This window comes from Oncorhynchus mykiss, chromosome 27, assembly GCF_057628025.1.
Source record: "Oncorhynchus mykiss isolate SJ-2025 chromosome 27, ASM5762802v1, whole genome shotgun sequence".
In the NCBI taxonomy this organism is placed as follows: Eukaryota; Metazoa; Chordata; class Actinopteri; order Salmoniformes; family Salmonidae; genus Oncorhynchus; species Oncorhynchus mykiss.
Window position 1 is genome coordinate 25,774,911 of NC_143048.1, and position 27,277 is coordinate 25,802,187.

General features: G+C 41.8%; 1 protein-coding gene and 1 long non-coding RNA gene across 8 annotated transcripts in view; one reads left to right on the plus strand and one right to left on the minus strand.

The window, feature by feature from the left end:
* The window catches only part of LOC149971285 (uncharacterized), a 1,017,865-nt gene that overhangs the window by 149,119 nt on the left and 841,469 nt on the right, over nucleotides 1-27,277 (plus strand). The gene's annotated exons all lie outside the window — the stretch shown is intronic.
* LOC110507848 (protein Aster-B) overlaps nucleotides 1-27,277 on the minus strand; it is a 124,637-nt gene that overhangs the window by 56,160 nt on the left and 41,200 nt on the right. For 4 of the 6 annotated variants that reach the window (XM_090223749.1, XM_090223747.1, XM_090223748.1 and 1 more), the window contains exons 1-2: nucleotides 13,328-13,897; nucleotides 9,185-9,228 (exon numbers count right to left, since the gene is read on the minus strand). In XM_090223749.1, the coding sequence (XP_090079875.1) occupies nucleotides 9,185-9,228; nucleotides 13,328-13,342 (59 nt within the window). In that variant the 5' untranslated portion in view covers nucleotides 13,343-13,897. Of the gene's footprint in view, nucleotides 1-9,184; nucleotides 9,229-13,327; nucleotides 13,898-24,625; nucleotides 24,653-26,517; nucleotides 26,596-27,277 lie in introns of those variants that run through there. The other 2 variants (XM_090223751.1, XM_090223754.1) reach the window with 2 other exon arrangements.

Consider the following 27,277-nt stretch of genomic DNA (forward strand, 5'->3'; position numbering starts at 1 on the left):
TCCATGGCCTGCATACTCACCAGACATGTCACCCATTGAGCAGCGTGTTCCAGTTCCCACCAATATCCAGCGACTTCACCCAGCCATTGAAGAGGAGTGGGGCAACATTCCACAGGCCACAATCAACAGCCTGATCAACTCTATGCGAAGGAGATGTGTCGTGCTGCAAGAGGAAAATGGTGGTCACACCAGATACTGACTGGTTTCCGATCCACGCCCCTCTACCTTTTTTAAAGGTATCTGTGACCAACAGATGCATACCTGTATTCCCAGTCATGTGAAATCCATAGATTAGGGCCTAATTCATTCATTTATCGACTGATTTCTTTATATGACCTGTAACTTAGTCAAATCTTTGAAATTGTCGCATGTTGCGTTGATATTTTTGTTCAGTATACATAGTCATTGAACACTGGTCACTTTAATAATGTTTACATACTTTTTTACCCACTTCATTTATATATACTGTACTCTAATCATGGTTCATCCTATATAACTACTGCTGTACACACCTTTTCTATAAACATACTGTCTATACACACCATAATATATATATATTACTTCATTAATTTATATTCCGGACTCTGACACTGCTCGTTCTAATATTTCTATATTTCTTCATTCCTTTCTTTTTATTTTGGGGATTTGCGTGTATTTTTAGGTATTACTGCACTGTTGGAGCTAGGAACACAAGCATTTCGCTACACCCGCGAGAACATCTGCATGTGTACGCGATCAATAACATTTGATTTGATTTGACAAAGCAAGGACAGAAGACATTGTTTATAGCTTTAGTGCCAGTCCTGACCCTCCTTGTGTGCTATAGCTGATCCAGAAAGATAGAACAGTGAGGGGGTCATCGACTCAGATTAACTCACACAGCAGGATAATACTTTACTCATGCCCAGCTCCTTTATGGACAACCAAAGAGAAAGATTAACCACTACCAAAGAGAGTAATACTTTAGGTCCCAGAAAAACAATACCCAGAGAGCCACTGGGCTACACAGTAACAGAGTGGCACAAATGACCACATCTTCCACTCCACATGATGTTTCCTGGAAACCAGCAGAATTTTCAGCAATGACACATCACATTTTGTCTTTCCCAGTCTTTGGATACAAATTGACATGAGTGATTATTGTTTCCATGACTGTGTGTGAAGACAGCTTCCGTGTAGCCAATGATGACGCAAAACCTCTTGTGGCTCTAACAATGTAATCAGAGTAATGAATGTAATTGGCCAATGGCATCTATGGGCATAGAGGAGGAAGCTCAGGTGGCCATTTTACAGTCTGTGATGTTTTTAGGGCAGTTATGTCTTGTTTTCTGCACGTTGTTGTGGCAAAGTCACTACTTACTTTATTAATTTATTTTGACTAGTTAGTTTTATCCAGTGATCTTTTGATGTTAAGATGATTTCAGCTCTTGCTGTTTTTCTGCACTGTACAGAATGCAACAGGAGAATTCTTTGGAGGTTTCTCTGTGAGGCTGAGGGTCCATTGCAGTAGCAGAGTGCTGCTGAATGGACAGCTCCCTGCAGTAGAGGAAGCCTGTCAGGTGGGAGAGATTATAAGGAGACCACTGACCTGCAAAATCACTAACCTGACCTTTACCTTAATCCTAACCGTAACCTAATTTTAAGAAATTATAAAATAAAATATTGGTTTGCATGTCAGGAGTGTCTGTATAGCCTTTTCCCTGTCAGGAAGCCTAGATCTGACCCTGGGACAGATCTGTCCCTCTCATCAACACTGAGTGCATTACACTAGCAGCAACACTGACTATTAACGGTGTGTGTCAGTTATCATCAGCTCTATCACAGGAATTTAGAACTGTATCAATAGAAATACAAATGTTATGTCCTATTGAAATGTACATAATTTTTTAAGAACAGCAATGTCAATGTCTTGTAGATCAGGACATTCATGTGTAGTTTTAGTACATCTCTACATTTATGATGTCATCTCAGTACATCTATTATGACACTGTTATGCAACTCAGCATAACAGTGTAACATTCTGGTTCGAATCCAGGCTGTATCACAACCGGCCGTGATTAGGAGTCCCATAGGGCGGAGCACAATTGGCCCAGTGCCGTCCGGGTTTGGCCGGTGTAGGCCGTCATTGTTAATAAGAATTTGTTCTTAACTGACTTGCCTAGTTATATAAAGGTTAAATATATATATATTTTTTTAAACGCCAACCCCACATGGCCAATGAGTAGAGACACAGAGCTGTAATGGCCCTACTGTCACAGCCACGCAAGCACATGCACACACACACGTACACAACATAGACAGGCTCTCACAACAAATCCCCAGCACACACAATTAACACAGAACAAAAAGAGGAGAGGGGCGGGGCCAGGGAACAGGCTGTTTGGATGCCTTCTGGTTTTCAATCATGCAAAAAGAAACCAATACACAACTCTAACATAGCCAGCTAGAGGAAAAATACAAACAGTTTTCAGTCACTTTGACTGAACAAGAGACACTTGTCTATTGACTGATGACGGACGGAGAAAGAAACAACAGATCACAACAGACTTGAGTACAACAGGGTATCAACACACCTCTGTTTTTCTTCTCTCCTTGTGCGTGGTGGGGTCAAATGGAAGTGGTAGCAAATTATGTGACAAACAAGATTTAGGTTGCAGTGAACAGCAGCAGTGTTCTGCCACAGTAAGAGATGGGTTAGTGCTATCTGGGAAACTCGGGACATCCCTACCCTAAACCCCAACCCTAACCTTAACCCTTACCTTACAGTTTTTTCAATTGCTAACATGCATTGGTCAAAACTAAAGTCACATTGTCAAAACCCTTCACACAGTCAGCGAAATAGAAGTGTATGTGGAACAAACCACATTCTCCGAAATCCATTAGCTCTTTTCTCATACTCCACCACCTGCAAAACGATATACTTGCAGCACATTTTCAAATGCTAACACACTTGTTTCCAAAACTGTTAAAAACACATTCAAAACAGAATGATGGCAAATGTTGTGCATTTCTGCAGTAACCAGATTGAAACATATAGAAAATCTCAGCAGAATATTTAATCATTCCAAACCCAGCTGACTGCAATTTCATCTGAAAGCCTACCAAGTGTCCTGTTTTTATTCTTGTTACCAAACAGACAAAAGAGGACGGCTTCGGGATGATTTGGTTTGAAGCAAATGGCTGCATTTCTGATTCATTCTTGTTACATATACTTCAGTACAGTCAATAAAGTGAAAATGTTATTCTTATTCTATAATGAAATACTGATGAATGTGAAAAATCATTCAAACTTCAAAGAGAAAAGTTCATTTATGTAATGCTCCTTGTTAGTGTTTTTTAGATCAGTGTGTTATGAGTGACAATGTATGCTTTCTGAGTGAGAATTGTTGCCAGTGTTATGGTCAAACAGGCTTATTTTGAGACGTATGAAGTGTTTTGGTGGTTTGAGTGAGTTTGGGAGGTGAGGTAACTGTTTGGTCAAGATGCATGTTGGTAATGCAGACTGTGTGAAGAGTTTTGAAAAAGTGGCTTCAGTATTGACCGACGCTTGTAAGCAATTGAAGGATACTGTTTAGACATTTCCGTGAGAGATGTGCTCCGGTACCATTGCAGTATATCAATGACTCAACCCAAGTGCGGCCCTGAACGCTAAAAATAGTGTCAGCTGTGCTTGTTCCAGGAAGTGATGTCATATGGTGTGCTGAGGACTAGGGGATTGTGTACTGCTCTCATCAGGTTTAGTCAGCATTTTATTACATTCTGTATGGATTTTGTTTGGCTGTGACCTCATTGGTGATGCTCATAGGCCTGTCTGTAACTTCAGTATTGTATTTACAGTACTGTACCCACTACTTGTCCCTGACTTCCTCCTTCAATACTTATTCATCATTGCAGTGGACATGCACGTAACTGCAAAAACAATGTATTAAATGAGGGATACAAAGTATATTGAAAGTGGTTGCTTCCACACAGGTGGGGTTCTTGAGTTAATTAAGCAATTAATACATCCCATCATGCTTAGGGTCATGTAGAAAAATAACCAGTTGCCCATTATTTTGGCTACGAAGTGACTTTGAAAGAGGGGTCTCAAAGGAGCATAGGAGGTTTAAAGGGTGTGTGTGTGTGTGTGTGTGTCAGTCACCAGAGATCAACCCATTCAAACACTTATGGGAGATTCTGGAGCGCCTGAGACAGTATTTTCCACCACCATCAACAAAACACCAAATGATGGAATTACTTGTGGAAGAATGGTGTCGCATCCCTCCAATAGAGTTCCAGACACTTGTAGAACCTTTTGTAGAACCACTTGTAGAAGCATTGAAGCTGTTCTGGTGGCTCGTGGCCAACGCCCAATTTAAGACACTTTATGTTGGTGTTTCCTTTATTTTGGCAGTTACCTATACATATGAGCCAACTCATTGTGTATATATTCCTGTTATTATTTTTTAATTTTTCTCTCTGCATTGTTGGGAAGGGCCTGTAAATAAGCATTTCATCGTTAGTCTACACCTGTTGTTTACGAAGCATGTGACCATCAATTTTATTTAATTTGATTTTGCCATTCTTCTAATAAAGCTGGGAAACTCATAATTTCATAAATTCAAAATATGGTCAAGACAACAAGCACCAGACTGACATTATTAATACTCCCCCTACTCTTTAATACAAAGTAAAACAGTCAATTGCACATTGGAGTATTAGGTCCTTTCCAAATGGATATAACTGTACACAACAGTGATGCCTGCTGAGTGTAGTCACAGCATTATGACGTAACCTTTACCCTCTATTCTCATAACAACTGAATGCCCATGTGCATGCATGGTGAGATCAACTTCAGCTTCAGGCCTCTTATCTGTTTATAGCTCTGTGTTCAGATGCAAACCACTGGAGGCAAGCAACCACATCTGTGTCCTTACAAACCTTTGTCCTTTCAAACCACACTGAGTTTCCTGGTGGGGGATGGTATTATTAAGGTCGAGGCTGCCCCCCCAGGACACCTCTTCCCCATAGCTAAACAACCGTATAAAGTTATTTGCATCGTTTGAGAAACAGACGCCTTACAGGTCCTCAACTGGTAGCTTAATGAAATAGTTCCCGCGTCAACAGTGAAGAGACGACTTTGGGATGCTGGCCTTCCGGGCAGAGTTGAAAAGAAAAAGCCATATCTCAGACTGGCCAATAAAAAGAAAAAATTAAAATGAGCAAAATAACACAGACACTATACAGAGGAACTCTGCCTAGAAAGCCAGCATCCCAGAGTTGCCTCTTCACTGTTGACGCGGGAACTGACAATGAAGCTGCCAGTTGAGGACCTGTGAGGCGTCTGTTTCTCAAACTAGACACTCTAATGTACTTGTCCTCTTGTTCAGTTGTGCACCAGGGCCTCCCACTCCTCTTTCTATTCTAGTTAGAGACAGTTTGCACTGTTCTGTGATGGGAGTAGTACACAGTGTTGTACGAGATCTTCAGTTTCTTGGCAATTTCTCACATGGAATAGCCTTCATTTCTCAAAACAAGAATAGACTGACAAGTTTCAGAAGAAAGTTATTTGTTTCTGGCTATTTTGAGCCTGTAATCGAACCCACAAATGCTGACGCTCCAGATACTCAACTCATCTTAAGAAGGCCAGTTTTATTTATTCTTTAATCAGAACAACAGTTTTCAGCTGTGCTAACTTCATTGCAAAGGGTTTTCTAATGATCAATTAGCCTTTTAAAATGATAAACTTGGATTAGCTAACACAACATGCCATTGGAACACAGGAGTGATGGTTGCTGATAATGGGCGTCTGTACGCCTATGTTGATATTCCATTAAAAATCAGCTGTTTCCAGCTACAATAGTCATTTACATTAACAATGTCTACACTGTATTTTTGATCAATTTGATGTTATTTTAATGGACAAAAAAAATGCTTTTCTTTCAAAGGCAAGAACATTTCTAAGTGATCCCAAACTGTTGAACGGTTGTGTATTTTTACAGTTGAAGTCAGAAGTTATGTCATTAAAACTTGTTTTTCAACCACTCCGCACATTTCTTGTCAACAAACTATAGTTTTGGCAAGTCGGTAAGGACATCTACTTTGTGCAAGAGACAAGTAATTTTTCCAACAATTGTTTACAGACAGATTATTTCACTTATAATTCACTGTATCACAATTTCAGTGGGTCAGAAGTTTACATACACTAAGTTGACTGTGCCTTTAATAACAGCTTGGAAAATTCCATAAAATGATGTCATGGCTTCAGAAGCTTCTGATAGGCTAAATGACATCATTTGAGTCAATTGGACGTGTACCTGTGGATGTATTTCAAGGCCTACCTTCAAACGCAGTGCCTCTTTGCTTGACATCATGGGAAAATCAAAAGAAATCAGCCAAGACCTCGGAAAAAAAATTATAGACCTCCACAAGTCTGGTTCATCCTTGGGAGCAATTACCAAACGCCTGAAGGTAGCACGTTCATCTGTACAAACAATAGTACGCAAGTATAAACACCATGGGACCACGCAGCCATCATACCGCTCAGGAAGGAGATGCGTTCTGTCTCCTAGAGATGAACGTACTTCGTTGCGAAAAGTGCAAATATATCCCAGAACAGCAAAGGACCTTGTGAAGATGCTGGAGGAAACTGATGCAAAAGTATCTATATCCACAGTAAAATTAGTCCTACATCAACAACCTGAAAGGCTGCTCAGCAAGGAAGACGCCACTGCCCCAAAACCGCCATAAAAAAGTGAGACTACAGTTTGCAACTGAACATGGGGACAAAGATCATACTTTTCGGAGAAATGTCCTCTGGTCTGATGAAACAGAAATAAAACCGTTTGGCCATAATGACCATTGTTATGTTTGGAGGAAAAAGGGGGGGGGGGCTTACAAGATGAAGGTCACCATCCCAACCGTGAAGCACGGTGGTGGCACATCATGTTGTGGGGGTGCTTTGCTGCAGGAGGGACTGTTGCACTTCACAGAATAGATGGCATCATGAGGTAGGACAATTACATGGATATATTGAAGCAACATCTCAAGACATCAGTCAGGAAGTTAAAGCTTGGTCGCAAATGGTCTTCCAAATGGACAATGACCCCAAGCATTCTTTCAAAGTTGTGGCAAAATGGCTTAAGGACAACAAAGACAAGGTATTGGAGTGGCCATCACAAAGTCCTTACCTCAATCCTATAAAAAATGTGTGGGCAGAACTGAAAAAGCGTGTGTGAGCAAGGAGGCCTACAATCCTGACTTAGTTACACCAGCTCTGTCAGGAGGAATGGGACAAAATCCACCCATCTTATTGTGGGAAGCTTGTGGAAGGCTACCCGAAACGCTTGACCCAAGTTAAACAATTTGAAGGCAATGCTACCAAATACTAATTAAGTTTATGTAAACTTCTGACCCACTAGGAACGTGATGAAAGAAATAAAAGCTGAAATGAATCATTCTCTCTACTATTATTCTGACATTTCACTTTCTTAAAATAAATTGGTGATCCTAACTGACCTAAGACAGGGAATTTTTACTAGGATTAAATGTCAGGAATTGTGAAAAACTGAGTTTAAATGTATTTGGCTAAGGTGTATGTAAACCTCTGACTTCAACTGTATATTTGGTATTTTTCCAGACTCCAGAAAGAATACTCTGTTGCAATAGAGATGAATGGGACGCATCACTATCAAAGTCAGGAGTAATTTGCCTGCTGTTTGACGGCCATATGTGGACCTTTCCTGCTGTTTTCAGACAGACAGACAGACAGACAGACAGACAGACAGACAGACAGACAGACAGACAGACAGACAGACAGACAGACAGACAGACAGACAGACAGACAGACAGACAGACAGACAGACAGACAGACAGACAGACAGACAGACAGACAGACAGACAGACAGACAGACAGACAGACAGACAGACAGACAGACAGACAGACAGACAGACAGACAGACAGACAGACAGACAGACAGACAGACAGACAGACAGACAGACAGACAGACAGACAGACAGACAGACAGACAGACAGACAGACAGACAGACAGACAGACAGACAGACAGACAGACAGACAGACAGACAGACAGACAGACAGACAGACAGACAGACAGACAGACAGACAGACAGACAGACAGACAGACAGACAGACAGACAGACAGACAGACAGACAGACAGACAGACAGACAGACAGACAGACAGACAGACAGACAGACAGACAGACAGACAGACAGACAGACAGACAGACAGACAGACAGACAGACAGACAGACAGACAGACAGACAGACAGACAGACAGACAGACAGACAGACAGACAGACAGACAGACAGACAGACAGACAGACAGACAGACAGACAGACAGACAGACAGACAGACAGACAGACAGACAGACAGACAGACAGACAGACAGACAGACAGACAGACAGACAGACAGACAGACAGACAGACAGACAGACAGACAGACAGACAGACAGACAGACAGACAGACAGACAGACAGACAGACAGACAGACAGACAGACAGACAGACAGACAGACAGACAGACAGACAGACAGACAGACAGACAGACAGACAGACAGACAGACAGACAGACAGACAGACAGACAGACAGACAGACAGACAGACAGACAGACAGACAGACAGACAGACAGACAGACAGACAGACAGACAGACAGACAGACAGACAGACAGACAGACAGACAGACAGACAGACAGACAGACAGACAGACAGACAGACAGACAGACAGACAGACAGACAGACAGACAGACAGACAGACAGACAGACAGACAGACAGACAGACAGACAGACAGACAGACAGACAGACAGACAGACAGACAGACAGACAGACAGACAGACAGACAGACAGACAGACAGACAGACAGACAGACAGACAGACAGACAGACAGACAGACAGACAGACAGACAGACAGACAGACAGACAGACAGACAGACAGACAGACAGACAGACAGACAGACAGACAGACAGACAGACAGACAGACAGACAGACAGACAGACAGACAGACAGACAGACCCCTCTTGTGGTATTCCTGAATATGGTTACAGCTGAGTGAAGTGTTTCATCTGGGTAGGATATACATTATAAGCAGTACAGTATGAATGGTACAATATTGAAGGCTTTGATTTGAGTGTTTTTAAACAAACTACAGTACTTGTGTCTGTTTAGTGAATACAGTATATCCTACCTTTGTGGTCTCCATATCAGATTCTTCCACTTCCTCTGCTTGGCCTATCGGTAGAGAAGAAGGTGTGAGACTTTAATATGGCTGAGGAAACGGGACATGGGTAGGCACACAGGCGAATAACCATGATACCTAGCTCCCAGTATGCCGCTGGGCGGGGGTGGGAGCACAATGAGATTTCTGTCAGTTCACAACAGCCCACTGGCGGTGAGTCAGTATCTGTATACCTGGTCCTCTGAGGAATAACATACAGCAGAACCCCCATTATTTAAGGAGGCCCAGGCTAGCAGACGCCTGAGGATATGAACATTGTCCCTGTCTGGCTTTGCTCAACATGATAAAGGAGCGGCATGCTCTTTAACAGCTGAGGATGATGTGTGCTCTGTTCCTGCTATATTATTATAAAGAGTGTGTGTGGATAATGGCATAAGAGACACAGACAGGCTTCATTCAGATTATAATAATAGAGCCAACTCTGTGATATCTACTTATATCAAAATAATAGAGTTATCCTAACCTAACTCATTTAGGGCTATTGGGTTACCAAGGGATGTGTGAAAAATTAAGACCATATGGTGGAAAGCCCTGCCTCTCTCCAGTGCCCACTGACTACAGGGAACACAGACAAAACAATCACCCAAGGCCATGGAGTGATGTGTGTGGGAGGCCGGTGGCTCATCCATCCAGGCCTTTCTCTCTCTCTCTCTTCCATCCATCACTATCACCAGTGACTCAACATGAGGCGCTGCGCCCACATCTCCCATTAATCACTTTGTTCGGTGGCCTTTAGTTCGTTCTATCAATTCATATCCTCAGAGGGTGAGAGTCTTACATTACTGGATTCCACTCACTAGGCAGACTCATAACTTTACACTTTCTCACTTATGTGTGAAAGTGGGCTTCCCGGCACCCATTAAAGTAGTTCTCTGAGCATGGCTGGCTGATTATTTTCCATCAAACCCTCTAGTTATTTGGAGGTGAATTCATTCAGCAGATTTTTTGTTGTTGACAAAAATCACAATTTGGCAAAATTTTCCTGAGAGGTATTGTTAAATTGGTGGCTTCAACACAGACGACATATTCTACCATCTGCTTTGGTTTATCTGTCCCTCCAGACCCTCACATTTCCCTCTGATCATCCTTTGATAAGTGCCAGACCTCTAGGGCTTTCATCCCATGAGTACGCAGAGTGAGAGAGACCAACGCCCTCAGAGAGCTGGCCCCTTTGGGGTAATTAAGGGCTCAGAGGGGTGACGTTGAACCAGGGTGCTTCATATCTCCCCACCCCTGGGCTAGAGGTGGACCGCCCCAGAATTAATAATACATGGAACTTTTAGGCCAGCTTGGGAAAATCAATCACATCTGGACAGATAGGATACAGATTACACCTCTTGATTTATGAAGTCTGGGAGAGAACTCCTAGAAAACGAGGGATCTGCATGTCCCCTTTGAACACATCTGCCAGTCGACAGTTCTCTGTAGTTCTGCAGTATCCCTGGTATGTTACCCACGTGGGCCTGCAGTGTTTTCATCACCAGCCCACTGCTACTCCACAATTAAGGATCTAACTTAATTACCTAACTGTGTATTAGACAGATGGGCTCTGCCCATAATGACATATTGTGTGTACACCCTGTGGACATGTACCGACCGGTACATGAGTGCCGGTAAGCAATACAATTAGCATTCAGTAGCTTGGCTTCTGATGGTGAGATACATGCTTTTACAGTGCCTAAGCAGCAGGATAGATTCACTAATGATCTTTTTTTTTTACCCCCTTTTTCTCCCCAATTTCGTGGTATCCAATTGTTAGTAGCTACTATCTTGTCTCATCGCTACAACTCCCGTACGGGCTTGGGAGAGACGAAGGTTGAAAGTCATGTGTCCTCCGATACACAACCCAACCAAGCCGCACTGCTTCTTAACACAGCGTGCATCCAACCCGGAAGCCAGCCACACCAATGTGTCGGAGGAAACACCGTGCACCTGCCAACCTTGGTTAGCGTGCACTGCGCCCGGACCGCCACAGGAGTCGCTGGTGCACAATGAGATATCCCTACCGGCCAAACCCTCCCTAACCCGGACGACACTATGCCAATTGTGCGTCGCCCCACGGACCTCTCGGTCGTGGCCGGTTACGACAGAGCCTGGGCGCAAACCCAGAGTCTCTGGTGGCACAGCTGGCGCTGCAGTACAGCGCCCTTAACCACTGCGCCACCCGGGAGGCCTCACTAATGATCTTAACAGAATTACAGCCAGTCACCAGAGGTCTGATGATTAGTCAGCACATCACAGCAGCTCAGGTTCAGTTCTACCTGCCTGTCTGCAGACACATGGTCTAATGGATGTGTAAGGATGGATCAGTGAGGGGAAAACCTTAGTACAAAATGTACAGTTAGTTCCCTATTGGTGACAGAGCTGAGAGACATAGAGAACCAGCCATATATATCATTAATACACCAGTTGGGACCACTGAATGACTAGCTGGGTAACTAGCGTCACCTGTGTAGGGAGATCTCAGGTGAGACAGATACCCACCCAGCATGTAGCAGGAGCTGTTTAAACCATGTGAGACTGTGACTGATAGACTGTCTGACTGGGTGTGTTTGTGTGTATAATAAATCAGCCTCGATGTGGGGACATCGAGGTGGTAAATCTTAGTCTAAAAAAAATCTACCTAAGAACCAAGACACATATATTATTATGTGTGTCAGAGAAACCCCTCTTGGTAAACTGGTTAACTTGGACCAATCCACTACCTCTAGAATTATCATATCATATTCCATCAATTCTACAAGAGGTGAAAACTAAAGCAAGTGACCCATTTTAATGGGAAGTGTTTGATATAGAGCATTTAGATGGCAATCACTCTTCTACCTCTCTCACAGTAAATGGTCAATCCTTTCATCCTCTCATTACATTGCAGTAATGGCAGACTGACATGGACTTCTCCTAATAGCCCTCTATGTGCTCATTAGGGACAATCATTCACAGTAATTAAAAAGAGACAGAGTTATGCAAGGATAGTAGAAAATTACCTGTCGGGTATTCATCACTGTGGGGTTACAGGTAGTGCCTGCAGGCCGCACTGGGTTCTCAGCTTTACAGGGAACATAAATCTAGCCAAATTACCCGTAATGGAGCCGACTGGGGAGCACAGATCCCAGTACAGATTTGGAAGGCCATCAAGCCGCCTGGGAAATCCCTATACTCCACTGGAGGTCTTAAACCATTATAAACATCTATAATTGTCTAATGTTCTGTAGTGATTTATGCTACTGTCTGCTAACAGGAGTGTTGATCTCATTATGTTACATAGATAAGTGTTGTAACAATCGATCAAATTCCACATACTGTATTATGTTTGTTATGAAGTGCTTAGGGAAGGACACTGGGGCCGTTGAAACAGCTGCAGGAGGTTCATTGGATATCGAAACAAAACGCATTTAACAAAAAGATTAGCGAAGTCAATGTCATCATCAGCAGAAAGAAAACGTCTTAAAGGCCCAGTGCAGTCAAACAGGTGATTTTCCTGTGTTTTATATATTGTGAACATGATGATAATGCCCTTTTAGTATAAGAACTGTTTGAAAAGACCACCTGAAATTTTAGCCTGTTCTGGTGGGATGGGATTTTGGCCTACCTGGTGACATCACCAGGCGGTACATTTTTTAATACACCATTAAGAAAGACAGTTCCAAACTTCTCTGCCAATAACAGCTAGTTTTCAGTTTTCCCCTCCCCACTCAGACCCCCCCCCCCCCCCGTACAGCCCTTGCTAAATTCTTGAATGAGAAATTGCTCTTTGCTAAGAAGCTATTTTTGTTTATTTTTGACCATTTTAATTGAAAATAATCACAGTAAGGCACTTAAATGTTACCCAGAAATGATTTGATATTGAGATAAAAACGGCTGCTTTGGACCTTTAACACAGCAGTTTTACACACTACTCACTTAGAAAAAGAAAAGTAGAAAAGAGTACTGCACTTTTATACACATAAAATTACATTTCTTAACCTCATATGAAGAGACCACATTCCATTAACAGAGGAAATACTGTAGAAGCAAAAGCAGAATAGACTAATTTTACAATACTTAATAAACTATAGGTAAAAACTTGATAAGAATCAAGACAAAGAACCTGACCTTGTTTTTGTGCATGGTGAACAGACAGACACCATCCTGTCCCTTCTCCTGGCTCTCATGGCCTCGCCCGCTCTGCTCTCTGTCCCACTGTGTCCCTCTCTCAGCCTCAGTCTGTCACAACACTACTGGCCTGCTATGTCCTCCTCCCGGCCTCCACACGTACAATCACCACGTCCCCTCTCACACAACACACCCAAGCTCTAAAAAAAGACAGCTCAAGTCTCATGCCAGCATAAAAAGTGATGTCTAAACGTAGACAGGAAACGTCTTAGTAGGCTGGTCATCTGAGAAACAAAAAAACCCTCATCCCAAAGAATTAAGTCCAAAGAATTAAGGTTGAGTGACTTGATTGCTTTCATTATAGCCATCAAAGTAAAAATTGAAAACACAACATCCGACCCTCACCTTCTGCATTGAATTCCATATGGTTGATAAAAATGTTAAAGTATTTCCTGTACAACTCCAGTAAAGAGGTTGTTTGCGGCTCAGGTCAGGTGGTCTGTGGGTAACGTACATTCCTACAGTACCTCTCCTCCACGGATGCTGCTGCTACTGCTCTCAACTGTGTGTGTATGAGCAGTTGCACGAAGGAGGATAGATCAAGGATGCGAACGCTCTGATTGGTTGGCTTCCCATGGTGTGTGTGGGACGGTTCATGGTAGGCTCACAGAGATGTGGTTGCCTAATGAGGGTGGTCTTCCTTCTGCTCTCCTCTCTATCAATCCTTCTCCTTCTCCCTCTCCTTTCTTTCTCCCCTCCTCCTTTCTCTCTCTCAGTGCTGTAGGAGCTGTGAGGCATGCATTAGCAGCACAAGCTGCTCTAGACTGGAGCCTTGCGGCGTCTCTGTGAATAGACACATCAGCACTTATCTTCACTGCATGGAGAGAGAGAGAGGGGAGAGAGGGAATGGGGAGGAGAAGTGCAGCTGTGTCATGACCTCACAGTATCTCCTACAGACATACAGTACTGTGCAAAAGTTTTTGGCAGGTGTGAAAAAATGCTGGACTGATGCACTATTTGGCTGTAGCAGAAGGCAGTTTGTTCGCCGAAGGGCTGGACAGCAGTACATGACAGCAGTACATGTCTGCAGGCAAAAGTGAAGCATGGTAGAGGTTCCTTGCAAGTTTGGGGCTGCATTTCTGCAAATGAAGTTGTGTATTTGGTTAGAATCAATGGTCTCCTCAAAGCTGAGAAGTACAGGCAGATCCATCATGCAATACCACCAGGGAGGCATCTGATTGGCCCCAAATATATTCTGCAGCATGACAACAACCCCAAACATACAGCAAAAGTAATTAAGAACTATCTTCAGCGTAAAGAAGAACAAGGATTCCTGGAAGTGATTGTATGGCCCCCACAGAGCCGTGATCTCAACGTCATCGAGTCTGTCTGGGATTACATGAAGAGAGAGAAGCACCTGAGGCTGCCTAAATCCACAGAAGAACTGTGGTTAGTTCTCCAAGATATTTGGGCAAACCTAACTGCCGAGTTCCTTGAAAAACTGTGTGTAAGTGTACCTACAAGAATTGATGCTGTTTTGAAGGCAAAGGGGGGTCAAACCAAATATTGATTTGATGTAGATATTTCTTCTGTTCACTCACTTTGCATTTTGTTAATTGATAAATATAATCTATAAACATGTATATTTTTGAAAGCATTCTTACTTTTCAGTATTTTTTCACACATGACTAAAACTTTTGCATAGTACTGTAGCTGCCCTGCCCCAACCCAGAATTATCATAGTCATCCATCATCACGCCTAGTGGCTGTTAATCTGCTTCTGTTCTTTAGGTGGCACTGTGTGCTCTTTTTAAAGGATGGGTCCCAACCTCTCAAAGGCCCTAGGATCCAGATGGACAGGGTTGTTCTTCCAGTCACTGGGACGACAACCCACATTGGGATGGGGGGAGGTTTTAGAGGGTGGTATAGTGGAGAACAATTGGAGGCTTACTCCGTAGCAGTGCAAATATCAATATCAATATCAATATTTAATGGTAAGTTTACTAATATATATTATGATAAATAAAATGTAAACTTTTTATTTATGGTAAGGGTAAACAACAAAGACACGAGACGCTCAAATTAAAAATGCAATTTCAGGAATCGTTCCACCCACGCAATAAATGTTCTATTTTTGGATCAGATATTTTATCAACGGCTGTGTCTGTGTGACTGTGGTTTCAACTGTGCCTTTAGAGGCCATACACTTCACTACTAATCCTTAAAAACGAAAGCAATTTAGGTTGAAAGAGTTCATATTAACAAAGAAAATAGAGGGACTACCAGTACAGATACTGTATACACTACAGTTCAAACATTTGGGGTCACTTAGAAATGTCCTTGTTGTCCATAAAAACATACATGAAATTAGTTGCAAAATGAATAGGAAATATAGTCAAGATGTTGAAAAGGTTATAAATAATGATTTTTAATAACTGTGTCCTTCAAAGAATCCTCAATTTGCAGCAATTACAGCCTTGCAGACCTCTGGCATTCTAGTTGTCAATTTGTTGAGGTAATCTGAAGAGATTTCACCCCATGCTTTCTGAAGCACCTCCCACAAGTTGGATTGGCTTGATGGGCACTTCTAACGTACCACACGGTCAAGCTGCTCACACAACAGCTCAATCGAGTTGAGATCCGGTGACTGTGCTGGTCACTCCATTATAGACAGAATACAGCTTCCTCCCTAAATAGTTCTTGCATAGTTTGGAACTGTGCTTTGGGTCATTGTCCTGTTGGAGGAAATTAAGCACAGAACACAGAGTATGGCATGGAGTTGCAAAATGGAATGACAGCCTTCCTTCTTCAAGATCCCTTTTACCCTGTACAAATCTCCCACCTTACCACCACCAAAGCATCCCCAGACCATCACATTGCCTCCACCATGCTTGACAGATGCCGTCAAGCACTCCTCCAGCATCTTCATTTTTTTCTGCGTCTCACGAATGTCGTCCTTTGTGATCCAAACACCTCAAACTTAGAATAGTCTGTCCATAACACTTTTTACCCAATCTTCCTCTGTCCAGTGTCTGTGTTATTTTGCCTATCTTAAACTTTTATTTTTGTTGGCCAGTCTGCGATATGGCTTTTTCTTTGCAAATCTGCCTAGAAGGCCAGCATCCCGGAGTCGCCTCTTCACTGTTGACGTTCAGACTGTTGTTTTGTGGGTACTATTTAATAAAGCTGACAGTTGAGGACTTGTGAGGCGTCTGTTTCTCAAACTAGACACTCTAATGTACTTGTCCTCTTGCTCAGTTGTGCACCGGGGCCTCCCACTCCTCTTTCTATTCTGGTTAGAGCCAGTTTGCGCTGTTCTGTGAAGGGAGTAGTACACATCGTACGAGATCTTCAGTTTCTTGGCAATTTCTCACATGGAATATCCTTCATTTCTCAGAACAAGCATAGACTGACAAGTTTCATTTGAAAGTTCTTTGTTTCTGGCCATTTTGAACCTGAAACTTAACCCACAAATGCTGTTGTCTATGTAGATGTTCCACAAAACATCTGCCGTTTCCAGCTACAGTGGGGAGAACAAGTATTTGATACACTGCCGATTTACTTAAAAATCATACAATGTGATTTTCTGGATTTTTGTTTTAGATTCCGTCTCTCACAGTTGAAGTGTACCTATGATAAAAATGACAGACATGCTTTGTAAGTAGGAAAACCTGCAAAATTGGCAGTGTATCAAATACTTGTTCTCCCCACTATACAATAGTCATTTACAACATTAACAATTTCTAAACTGTATTTCTGATCAATTTGATGCCATTTTAATGAACAAAATTTGTAGCTTTTCTTTCAAAAACAGGGACATTTCTAAGTGACCCCAAACTTTTGAACGGTGGTGTATAGCAATAAAAACTGGACCATAGTGTCACGCCCTGGTCTTAGTATTTTGTGTTTTCTTTATTAGGTCAGGTCAGGGTGTGACATGGGTTTATTTATGTGGGGTGTTTTGTCTTGGGATTTTTGTACGTATAGGGATTGTGGCTTAGTGGGGTTTTCTAGTGGTTCTCAATCAGAGGCAGGTGTTTATCGTTGTCTCTGATTGGGAGCCATATTTAGGCAGTCATATTCTTTGAGTGTTTCGTGGGTGATTGTTCCTGTCTCTGTGTTTGTTTGTGCACCAGTATAGGCTGGTAGGGTTTCTTGATACGTTTCTTGTTTTTGTATTGATCGTGTGTCGTCTTTATTAAACATGAATCAAGAATACCACGCTGCGTTTTGGTCCGACTCTCCTTCACCGAAAGAAAACCGGAACACACAGAGGCACAGAATAAGTTAGTGGAAAAACAAAAAAAGCTGGAGGAACTTATTCACGAAAGATCAAGTGTAATATATTATAAAATCCAACTGGATGGAATACGGAGTAAAATGCACCTAATTATTTTAGAATCTTCAACATAGAAATGCTACCACAAATAATTTACTGAAACGTGTTACAAATGATGGAGTCACCCATGATTCACCAAATGATATTTTGAAAGAGGAAGAAAAGTACTTTAAGCATATGTTTTCATTGCAGTTTCCTCCATCTCCATGAACCGTTTCTATTAATAATGTTAAATGAACAGCCGTACAGAAACACTCATGTGAAGGCCAAATTACAGAGGAGGAACTTCTTGATGCAATTCAAGCCTTAAAGTCCAGGAAACCTTTTTGATGTACTCGGAGGATCATTATTAGCATGTTTTAACAACTCCTATAAAAATGGTAGATTATTATCAACAAGGTCTGATTTCACTATTACTGAAACAGAACCCAGGTGGTAAATATAAAGTTCCAGTTAATTTAAAGAATTGGAGAGCCCTCACACTTCAGTGTTGTGATGCAAACAAAATTTGAGTAAAATGTATAGCGCATAGAATTAAAAAGGTATTGTTGGATATTATTCATCCTAATCAGACAGTTGTTTTTACATGGATGATACATTGAAGATAATATAAGACAAGTACTGGAAACAATAGAACACTATGAAAAATCATTGAAACCAGGCCTGGTATTCATAGCCGACTTTGAAAAGGTTTTTGATAAAGCAAGAGTGGAATTTAGATATAAATGCCTGGAATATTTCCATTTTGAAGAATATCTTATACAATGGGTTAAAGTTATGTATAGTAATCCTACTGTAAGTGTAAACTAGTAAATAATGGCTACTTCTCAAAGTATTAAACTGTCAAGAGGAGTAAAATGAGGTTTTCCACTATCGGCATATCTAATATGGTCATCGAAATGTTAGCTATTAAAATCAGAACCAACAATTCTATCAAGGGGCTGTAAATCCAGGGCTTAAAAATAAAGGTTGTATGCTGATTCATGTTTTTTTTTTTAAATCCACAATTTGGATTCCTCCATAGCCTCAGAGGATCTATAGAATTTTTCTAACCTCTCTGGATTACAACTAAATGATGATAATGTACTATATTACATATTGGATCACTAAAAAATTTAACTTTTACATTACCATGTAGTGTACCAATAAATGATGGTGTAGTGGACATACTCAGTATTCATATCCTGAAAGAAAGAAATGATCTCACTACTATACATTTTAATGGAAAGTTAGCAAAAATAGATAAGATCTTGATACCATGGAAATGAAAATACCTGTCTATTTGTGGAAAAGTCACCCTGATTAACTTTTTAGTCATATCCCAGTTTACCCATTTGCTTATAGCCCTGCCTACACCTAACAACTTGTTTTTTAAAATTATATAACCAACAAATATGACATTTTATTTGTAAATTATAAACTGGGTGGTTCGAGCCTTGAATGCTGATTGGCTGACAGCCGTGGTATATCAGACCTTATACCAAGCATATGACAAAGCATTTATTTTTACTGCTCTAATTATGTTGGTAACCAGTTTTTAATAGCAATAAGCCACCCCAGGGGTTTGTGGTACAGCCAACATACCCTGGCTAAGGGCTGTATCCAGGCACTCTGCGTTGCGTCGCGCAACCGTGGTATATTGGCCATATATCACACCCCCTCAGGCCATAATGCTTAAATATACTGTGGCTGTAAAAATGTATATAATATGTATAAACTGGAAGTAGAAGCCTAAGTGTTGTCAATGTCATTGGTTTAGAGAGGAGTAGGCAGGAGGCAGTCGCAGGTTTAGAAGTACTGAATTTATTTAAGCACCATAGATCAAAGCGTGATAAAACTCAAACGCTGTTGTGTTCAAAATATCTTCATAAACAAAAAGGCACAGGGTGAACCCAAAGCGCTATGTAATAAAGTCCTTTGGAAATAGGAGAAATTCCTCTTCGGAAAACAAGTAACACTTACAATGACCGACACAGACAAATGGCAGAGGGAGTATATATACAGTGATAGACTAGGGATTGGAACCAGGTGTGTGTAATGATGAAGAGACAAGTCCGGGGTTGATGAGTGAAGGGCGTTTGCCAGCAGTAACTACAAATACCTAGGTGTCTGGTTAGACTGTAAACTCTCCTTCCAGACTCACATCAAACATTTCCAATCCAAAGTTAACTCTAGAATTGGCTTCCTATTTCGCAACAAAGCATCCTTCACTCATGCTGCCAAACACACCCTTGTAAAACTGACCATCCTTCCAATCCTAGACTTCGGCGATGTCATTTACAAAATAGCCTCCAATACCCTACTCAATAAATTGGATGCAGTCTATCACCGTGCCATCCGTTTTGTCACCAAAGCCCCATACACTACCCACCACTGTGACCTGTATGCTCTCGTTGGCTGGCCCTCGCTTCATATTTGTCGCCAAACCCACTGGCTCCAGGTCATCTACAAGACCCTGCTAGGTAAAGTCCCCCCTTATCTCAGCTCGCTGGTCACCATAGCAGCACCCACCTGTAGCAGGCGCTCCAGCTGGTATATCTCTCTGGTCACCCCCAAAACCAATTCTTCCTTTGGCCGCCTCTCCTTCCAGTTCTCTGCTGCCAATGACTGGAACGAACTTCAAAACCTCTGAAACTTGAAACACTTATCTCCCTCACTACCTTTCAGCACCAGCTGTCAGAACAGCTCACAGATTACTGCACATGTACATAGCCCATATATAATTTAGCCCAAACAACCTCTTTCCCTACTGTATTTATTTTGCTCCTCTCCACCCCATTATTTCTCTCTACTTTGCACATTGTTCCACTGCAAATCAACCATTCCAGTGTTTTACTTGCTATATTGTATTTACTTCGCCAGCATGGCCTTTTTTTGCCTCTACCTCATCTCACCTCACTTGCTCACATTGTATATAGACTTATTTTTCTACTGTATTATTGACTGTATGTTTGTTTTACTCAATGTGTAACTCTGTGTTGTTGTATGTGTCGAACTGCTTTGCTTTATCTTGGCCAAATGAGAACTTGTTCTCAACTTGCCTACCTGGTTAAATAAAGGTGAAAAATAATAATAATTGTAAATGAGAACTTGTTCTCAACTTGCCTACCTGGTTAAATAAAGGTGAAAAAAAAATATATATATATATATATATTTTTTTTTTGACTATAGATATCAGAAACAACTCATTTTGATGGGCGTCTATCCGTTAGAAGTTTGACCAATGGTTTTACTGCTAATTTGCTCCCCAGGGGAACCCGTAGGCTCACATAGATAGGCGGAGTTATGAACTTTTTTGATAATTATGAACTTGGGACATTAAAACACTGACGGATTTCCTGGAAACAGAGGAGTCCATTCACATTGAATATGTCTGAAAGTATAAATACCCTTCTTAGACCAAGATTCTTATATAAGTGGTTTCTTACATGCTAAGAATTCATTATTATGCCACATTGGTGAGTCTGAATGCCATTTAAGATTAGATCTCATATGCTTCTGTGTAGCTTTCCACACATTTACTGAGTATGCTATAATGCATCCAAACAATGATGCACATTTTTCGTAGTCAATCCAGAAAATAATTAATATTGTAATCTAATTGGTGAAACTATTGACACTTGCTCCCCCAAATTATCTTCTTTATGACAGAGTCAAGTTTAGACTAATAGTCTATAGGAGGCAGTGGTAACATGGAACTCATAAAATTAAAACGAGGGAGGACATTTACTTAAATAATTGAGATTCTAGCATGCAAATAAGTGGCCATAGCGGACCATCTTTTTTTTGTATATTTTGAAAGGTTTCTAAGTAGTTATTCCTGCAAGTAGTGTGAATAGAGGGGGTTATGGTAATGCCTAAGTAGGTGATTTGTTTTTTCACTGAGAACATGGGTGGTAGTTGCATGCTTAACACAGCTGAGTTAAGAGGTAGTAGAGCTGATTTGGACCAGAGCAGGAGCTGAATGCTGTGAAAATAGACATTGGCTGGAGGGTTTTCTGAGTGTGAATACTTTCTGAAGGCACTGTATTAGGGCTTACACCACAGCATTGTTGAATACTCGTTTCTGATTGGCTAGAAGGGAATTCTAAAATGGACATTAAAACCATATAACGGGACAGTTGGAAAATATATCAGGACACCTTGCAATCATGATACAATATGTGCCTACACATGCAGACCATACTTGCTAAAGTTACAATGCTAAACCAACAACTACATACTGAAATTTGATACACAATTCAAGACATTTTTTGGAGCATCTGATAATGAAAATAATCATTGTTATGTCTGTATCTAAATTAATGTCAATAGAAAACAGCTACTTTGCTGGTTGTGACTATGTTAGCCATAGCAGGCTAGCTAGCAAGCAAGGGGTAAGAACATTGCCAGTGAACATGGCAACGGAACATAAAGAACGAACAACTGGGTCGTGTCTCTGGCAACCAAAAGATGACAAAGTATTTACAGATAAATGTGTGCTTAGTATTGTTTTCTTTGGCAACTGTGGTATAAACGCCTCCATTCTGTACATTACCTTGGAAAAATTATTCAGAAGAAAAGCCCTATTTGGTAAAAGACCAAGTCCATATTATGGCAAGAACAGCTCAAATAAGCAAAGAGAAACGACATTCCATCATTACTTTAAGACATGAAGGTCAGTCAATATCGAACATTTCAAGAACTTTGAAAGCTTCCTCAAGTACAGTTGCAAAAACCATCAACAGCTATGATGGAACTGGCTCTCATGAGGACCGCCACAGGAATGGAAGACCCAGAGTTACCTCTGCTGCAGAGGATAAGTTCATTAGAGTTACCAGCCTCAGAAATTGCAGCCAAAATAAATGCTTCATGTAATATTGTGGAGAAATGACCAGGCAGGAGACGGGAGTACAGTTAGTTTTGTTAAGTCAAAACCTCTCGTGCTCAACAGCCCCCATAGTGCGCATGTGCATTTACTATTAGGTGTAGTAACATAACATTGCCGTAATACATTACTGCTTAGTAACAGCATAGTAACTAAGTTCAAATAACAGACACATCTCAACATCAACTGTTCAGAGCAGACTGCATGAATCAGGCCTTCATGTCAAATTGCTGCAAAGAATCCACTACTAAAGGACAACAATAAGAAGAGCTAAGCTTGGGCTAAGAAACATGAGCAATGGATATTAGACCATGGGAATTCGTCCTTTGGTCCAAATCTGAGATTTTTGGTTCTAACCGTCATGTCTTTATGAGACGCGGAGTGGGTGAACGGATGATCTCCGCATGTGTATTTCCCACAGTAAAGCATGGAGGAGGAGGTGTTATGGTGTGGGGGTTGCTTTGCTGGTGACACTGATTTATTTGGAATTCAAGGCATACTTAACCAGCATGGCTACCATAGCATTCTGTAGCGATATGCCATCCCATCTGGTTTGGGCTTAGCGGGACTATCATTTGTTTTTCAGGACACAAACCAACACACCTCCAGGCTGTGTAAGGGCTATTTTACCAAGAAGGAGAGTGATGCATCAGATGACCTGTCTTCCACAATCCCCCAACCTCAACCAAATTGGGATGAGTTAGACCTCAGAGTGAAGGAAAAGCAGCCAACAAGTGCTCAGCATATGTGGGAACTCCTTCAAGACTGTTGGAAAAGTATTCCAGGTGAAGCTGGTTGAATGAATGCTTAGAGTGTGCAAAGCTGTCATCAAGGCAAAGGGTGGCAATATAAAATATTTTGATTTGTTGAACACTTTTTTGGTTACTACATGATTCCATGTCTTATTTCATAGTTTTGATGTCTTCACTATTCTTCTATAATGTAGAAAAGAGTAAAAACAAAGAAAACCCCTTGAATGGGTAGGTGTTCTAAATCTTTTGACCGGTAGTGTATATCTGTGTAACCATGGTAAACCCAGGCAAAGTACCTCAAACGTGCCTAAGAATGATGAGGGACAACTGAGGATCAGCTCCCTGTGTTATGCAGCTTCAACTGCAAATACTTCAACATTGTCATCAACAACAAAAAAAGAAAAAATCACTTAAATCAGTAATCCCAACCTTAACACAGCAACAACCAGTCATCCTACACACACACACACACTAAAACAACACACTGCTGACAGACCTACCAAACTGTGAGTGGATAGCAGGTTCCCCTCCTACACACATACACAATGAGTAATGACAGATGAACAAAGACAACTACCATATTGCACATACAAACCATTTCTCATACCTCCCCATTACAATCCTATCACTCACCTTTGGGCTTGTGTCATAAAAAGCCGTGTTACTCAGACCTGGCAAGTGTCTCCACAGGTGTAACCTTCAGAATGAAGTGACTGCACACAGATCTTCAAACCCGACCAAACAGAGTAGCTAACAGACTAATCGCAGCAACCTGCTGTCCACTAACAAAGCCCTGTTTGTGTCCCACATTGTGACTGATGTTATTTGTCCAGTAAAAGCAAACAATGACATTCCATGGCTTGCAACTGTATTCACGACTCGCCTTTCCAAATGTAAAGTGTATTCAGACACCTCAGTCAGCAGGGACAAAGCCATCTGTCACATGCAGGGTGGGCGGGCTGGGGTCCATGGGGTGACAGGACAGCAGGTTCCTATACACCACGCCATCTAACCCTGTGCTTCTACACCTACATTGCTTGCTGTTTGGGGTTTTAGGCTGGGTTTCTGTACAGAACTTTGACATCAGCTGATGTTAGAAGGGCTTTATAAATACATTTGATTTATCGATCTAACCCCACAACCTATACACCATACCATAAACCCACAACCTATACACCATACCATAAACCCACAACCTATACACCACACCATCTAACACCACAAACCCAATCTATACACCATACCATAAACCCACAACCTATACACAACACCATAACCCCACAGCACAGGATCCACCACCCAGCTGAGAATAGGACGTATAAGGAAGAGCGCAGGCTTACCTGATCTTGTCCGCTGCACTGTCAGACCTGGAAGGCAGAAAAGAGAGAAAGCAGATGTCACTCACAGGGGCATCCTCATATACTTCACTCATACAGGTGAATAGCTTGACAAGTCATTGTCTCATCATCTTGGTATCTATAACAGTGGGGTCGGGCTGTGACCAAAGCCTCAAATTTATCCTGAGAAAAATGGCATAATCAACAGTTATTGTCCAGTCGCAGCATTCTACAACAGGCACCAAAACAATGAGAGAAGAGGGGGTCATCCTGGATAATCTTGTAAACTAGTAAGCAAAGACAACAAACCACAAAATCCACTTGTCGAGGCAAAACCGCTTAAGCTCGTGCAATGAATACTTAATGCTAATAACCTAGCCTGCTCCTATTACACCGGAACATCCACACACTGCCACCGGCATCCCAGCTAGCCTACCGGTAAACCAGCTAATCTGTGCCGTGCTGTAGCTGCTCTGCGAGCAAGCATACCGCTGCAGACAGCCATCGACAAAATCCAGAGCAGACATTAAATATAGCTGTTACCTGCAGAGGAGACAGGACATTCCATGTCCTCTAAAGCTGGGTACAGACCGTTTACCCCCCAGCAGCAGTAGCCAGGTATTACAAGCAGAGAGAAAAGAGGAGCATGCAGGACAAATCCCATAAAGTCAAACGTAAGGTTCCTATACGGAGCAGTACACAGAGAAATAGCGCAGGAATAACTGTAGAGAAAAAGAGCAGTGAGGAGAGGGGAGTAGAAGAGAGTGAGAAAGAGAGAGAGGAAAGGGAGAGTAGAATGTTGTAGTCTACCGTAGATACTATAGAACAAAGAGAGAAATAAAGAGTTAAAAAGGGGGTATTCCAACAGCACCAGCTCAGGCTGCTGATTTTTCAATAATGGTTAATACTCTGTATTTCATTTATTTTAAAGCCATTATCACGGCTTTAAGCTTCCTCACAGTCAATTTGGCTGCGATTTGTTTGAATGTCTAATCTTTTTCTTTCACCACTAAACCACAGTATGACAAATCCATTTTCATTACAAAAATGCAGCATTTGAAAGAGGCAGATATGACAGGTGCCTTTGGAAGCTTCAAACAGCCCTTCCTCTCTCCAGAATGAGCTGCAGGCCATTGAGTTCCTCCTGATGTGGTATCTCATAGCTGAGGTATGATCCTCTCTCTCACCAGGCCAGCAGGTAGGCAGGCAGTCAGTCAGTCAGGCAGGCAGGCAGGCAGGCACCATGCTCTATCTAATTTGCTTCCCATGCCTGACATTTGTGCTCCCTGAGAACACTTCAGTATATCCCCACCGCTGAGGTAATACAGAGCTGGAGCCGCAGCCATCCACCCACTCACACACAGCCCAAGAGAGGGAGAGGTAGGTTCCCACATTAAGGAAAAGTATGTTCTCACTCACATTTGAAGCACTGCCACTAACATGTGAATTACAATTGCTAGCAAATTTAGCATGCTTAATTACCACAGGTAACTTAGTGAAGAGAACATCAAGTGCCTTGAATCCTTACCTTATCACAAATTGAAAGGATTACAAATGACTAAACGGAAGACTGACATGCCCCAAAGAAGAACATGTTCATTGCACTCATTACCAACAACATGGAAAATGCATCTAAATGGTCAATAATGGGTGTTATACAATCCAGATGCAGCAGTGCCCAGCAGTGCTGAGGACCAGCTGCCATCTAGTGGTGAAAAAGCAGCAGTATAAGGAGCAGACGGAGAATACAGTCATTTGAGCATCCTGATTCATACCGTCAGTGCTCTCCCCTTGCTTTTATCAAACCAGACAAATGATTAAATACTTTTACATACATACAAAACGTAGAATACAAAACACACATACAAGTAAATTCAGAATATTCTTATATTTACCTCTCCTCTAGGTTGAAGGGAGTCAGGGAGCGAGTGGAGTCATCGTCATGGCTACTCTGCTGGCTGCTCTGCTGGCTGCTGGGTGACAGAACACAACAGAGAGGAACACATGTCAGTCACACACAAATACACACTCACTCACACTATAAATCCAGTGAAAACATACGATGTGGCGCTACCCACTCCTTCAGGTACATTCACAGAGAATTTCACTGCTACGGTGATTCTGTGTCCTGAGAATGCGAACTTCAGTACGTGTAATACCACAATATATATACCTCTTAGTTATACCCACTAGATGGCCCTACAAGACACACAAACACTGATCATGAATCATACAAGAAGTTCACCTATACTGTGGCACTTAAGAGAATCCCACCAGTCCTGCTGTGCTGCTTGGCTACCCATTCGATCTCTGTGTGAAGTACTGATTTGATTTCCAGTTGGAGGTATATTAAGTCCATCCAGAAACTCTGAAGACATACAGGTAACTGCCCAAATAAAGGAAACACCAACATAAATTGTCTTAATAGGGTATTACCCATCACAAGCTGCCAGAACAGCTTCAATGCGCCTTGTCATAGATTCTACAAATGTCTGGAACTCTATCGGAGGGATGGGACACCATTCTTCCACTAAAGACTCCATCATTTGGTGTTTTGTTGATGGAAAACACTGTCTCAGGCGCCACTCCAGAATCTACCATAAGTGTTCAATTGAACACACACACTTTAAACCTCTTGTGCTCTTTTGAGACACC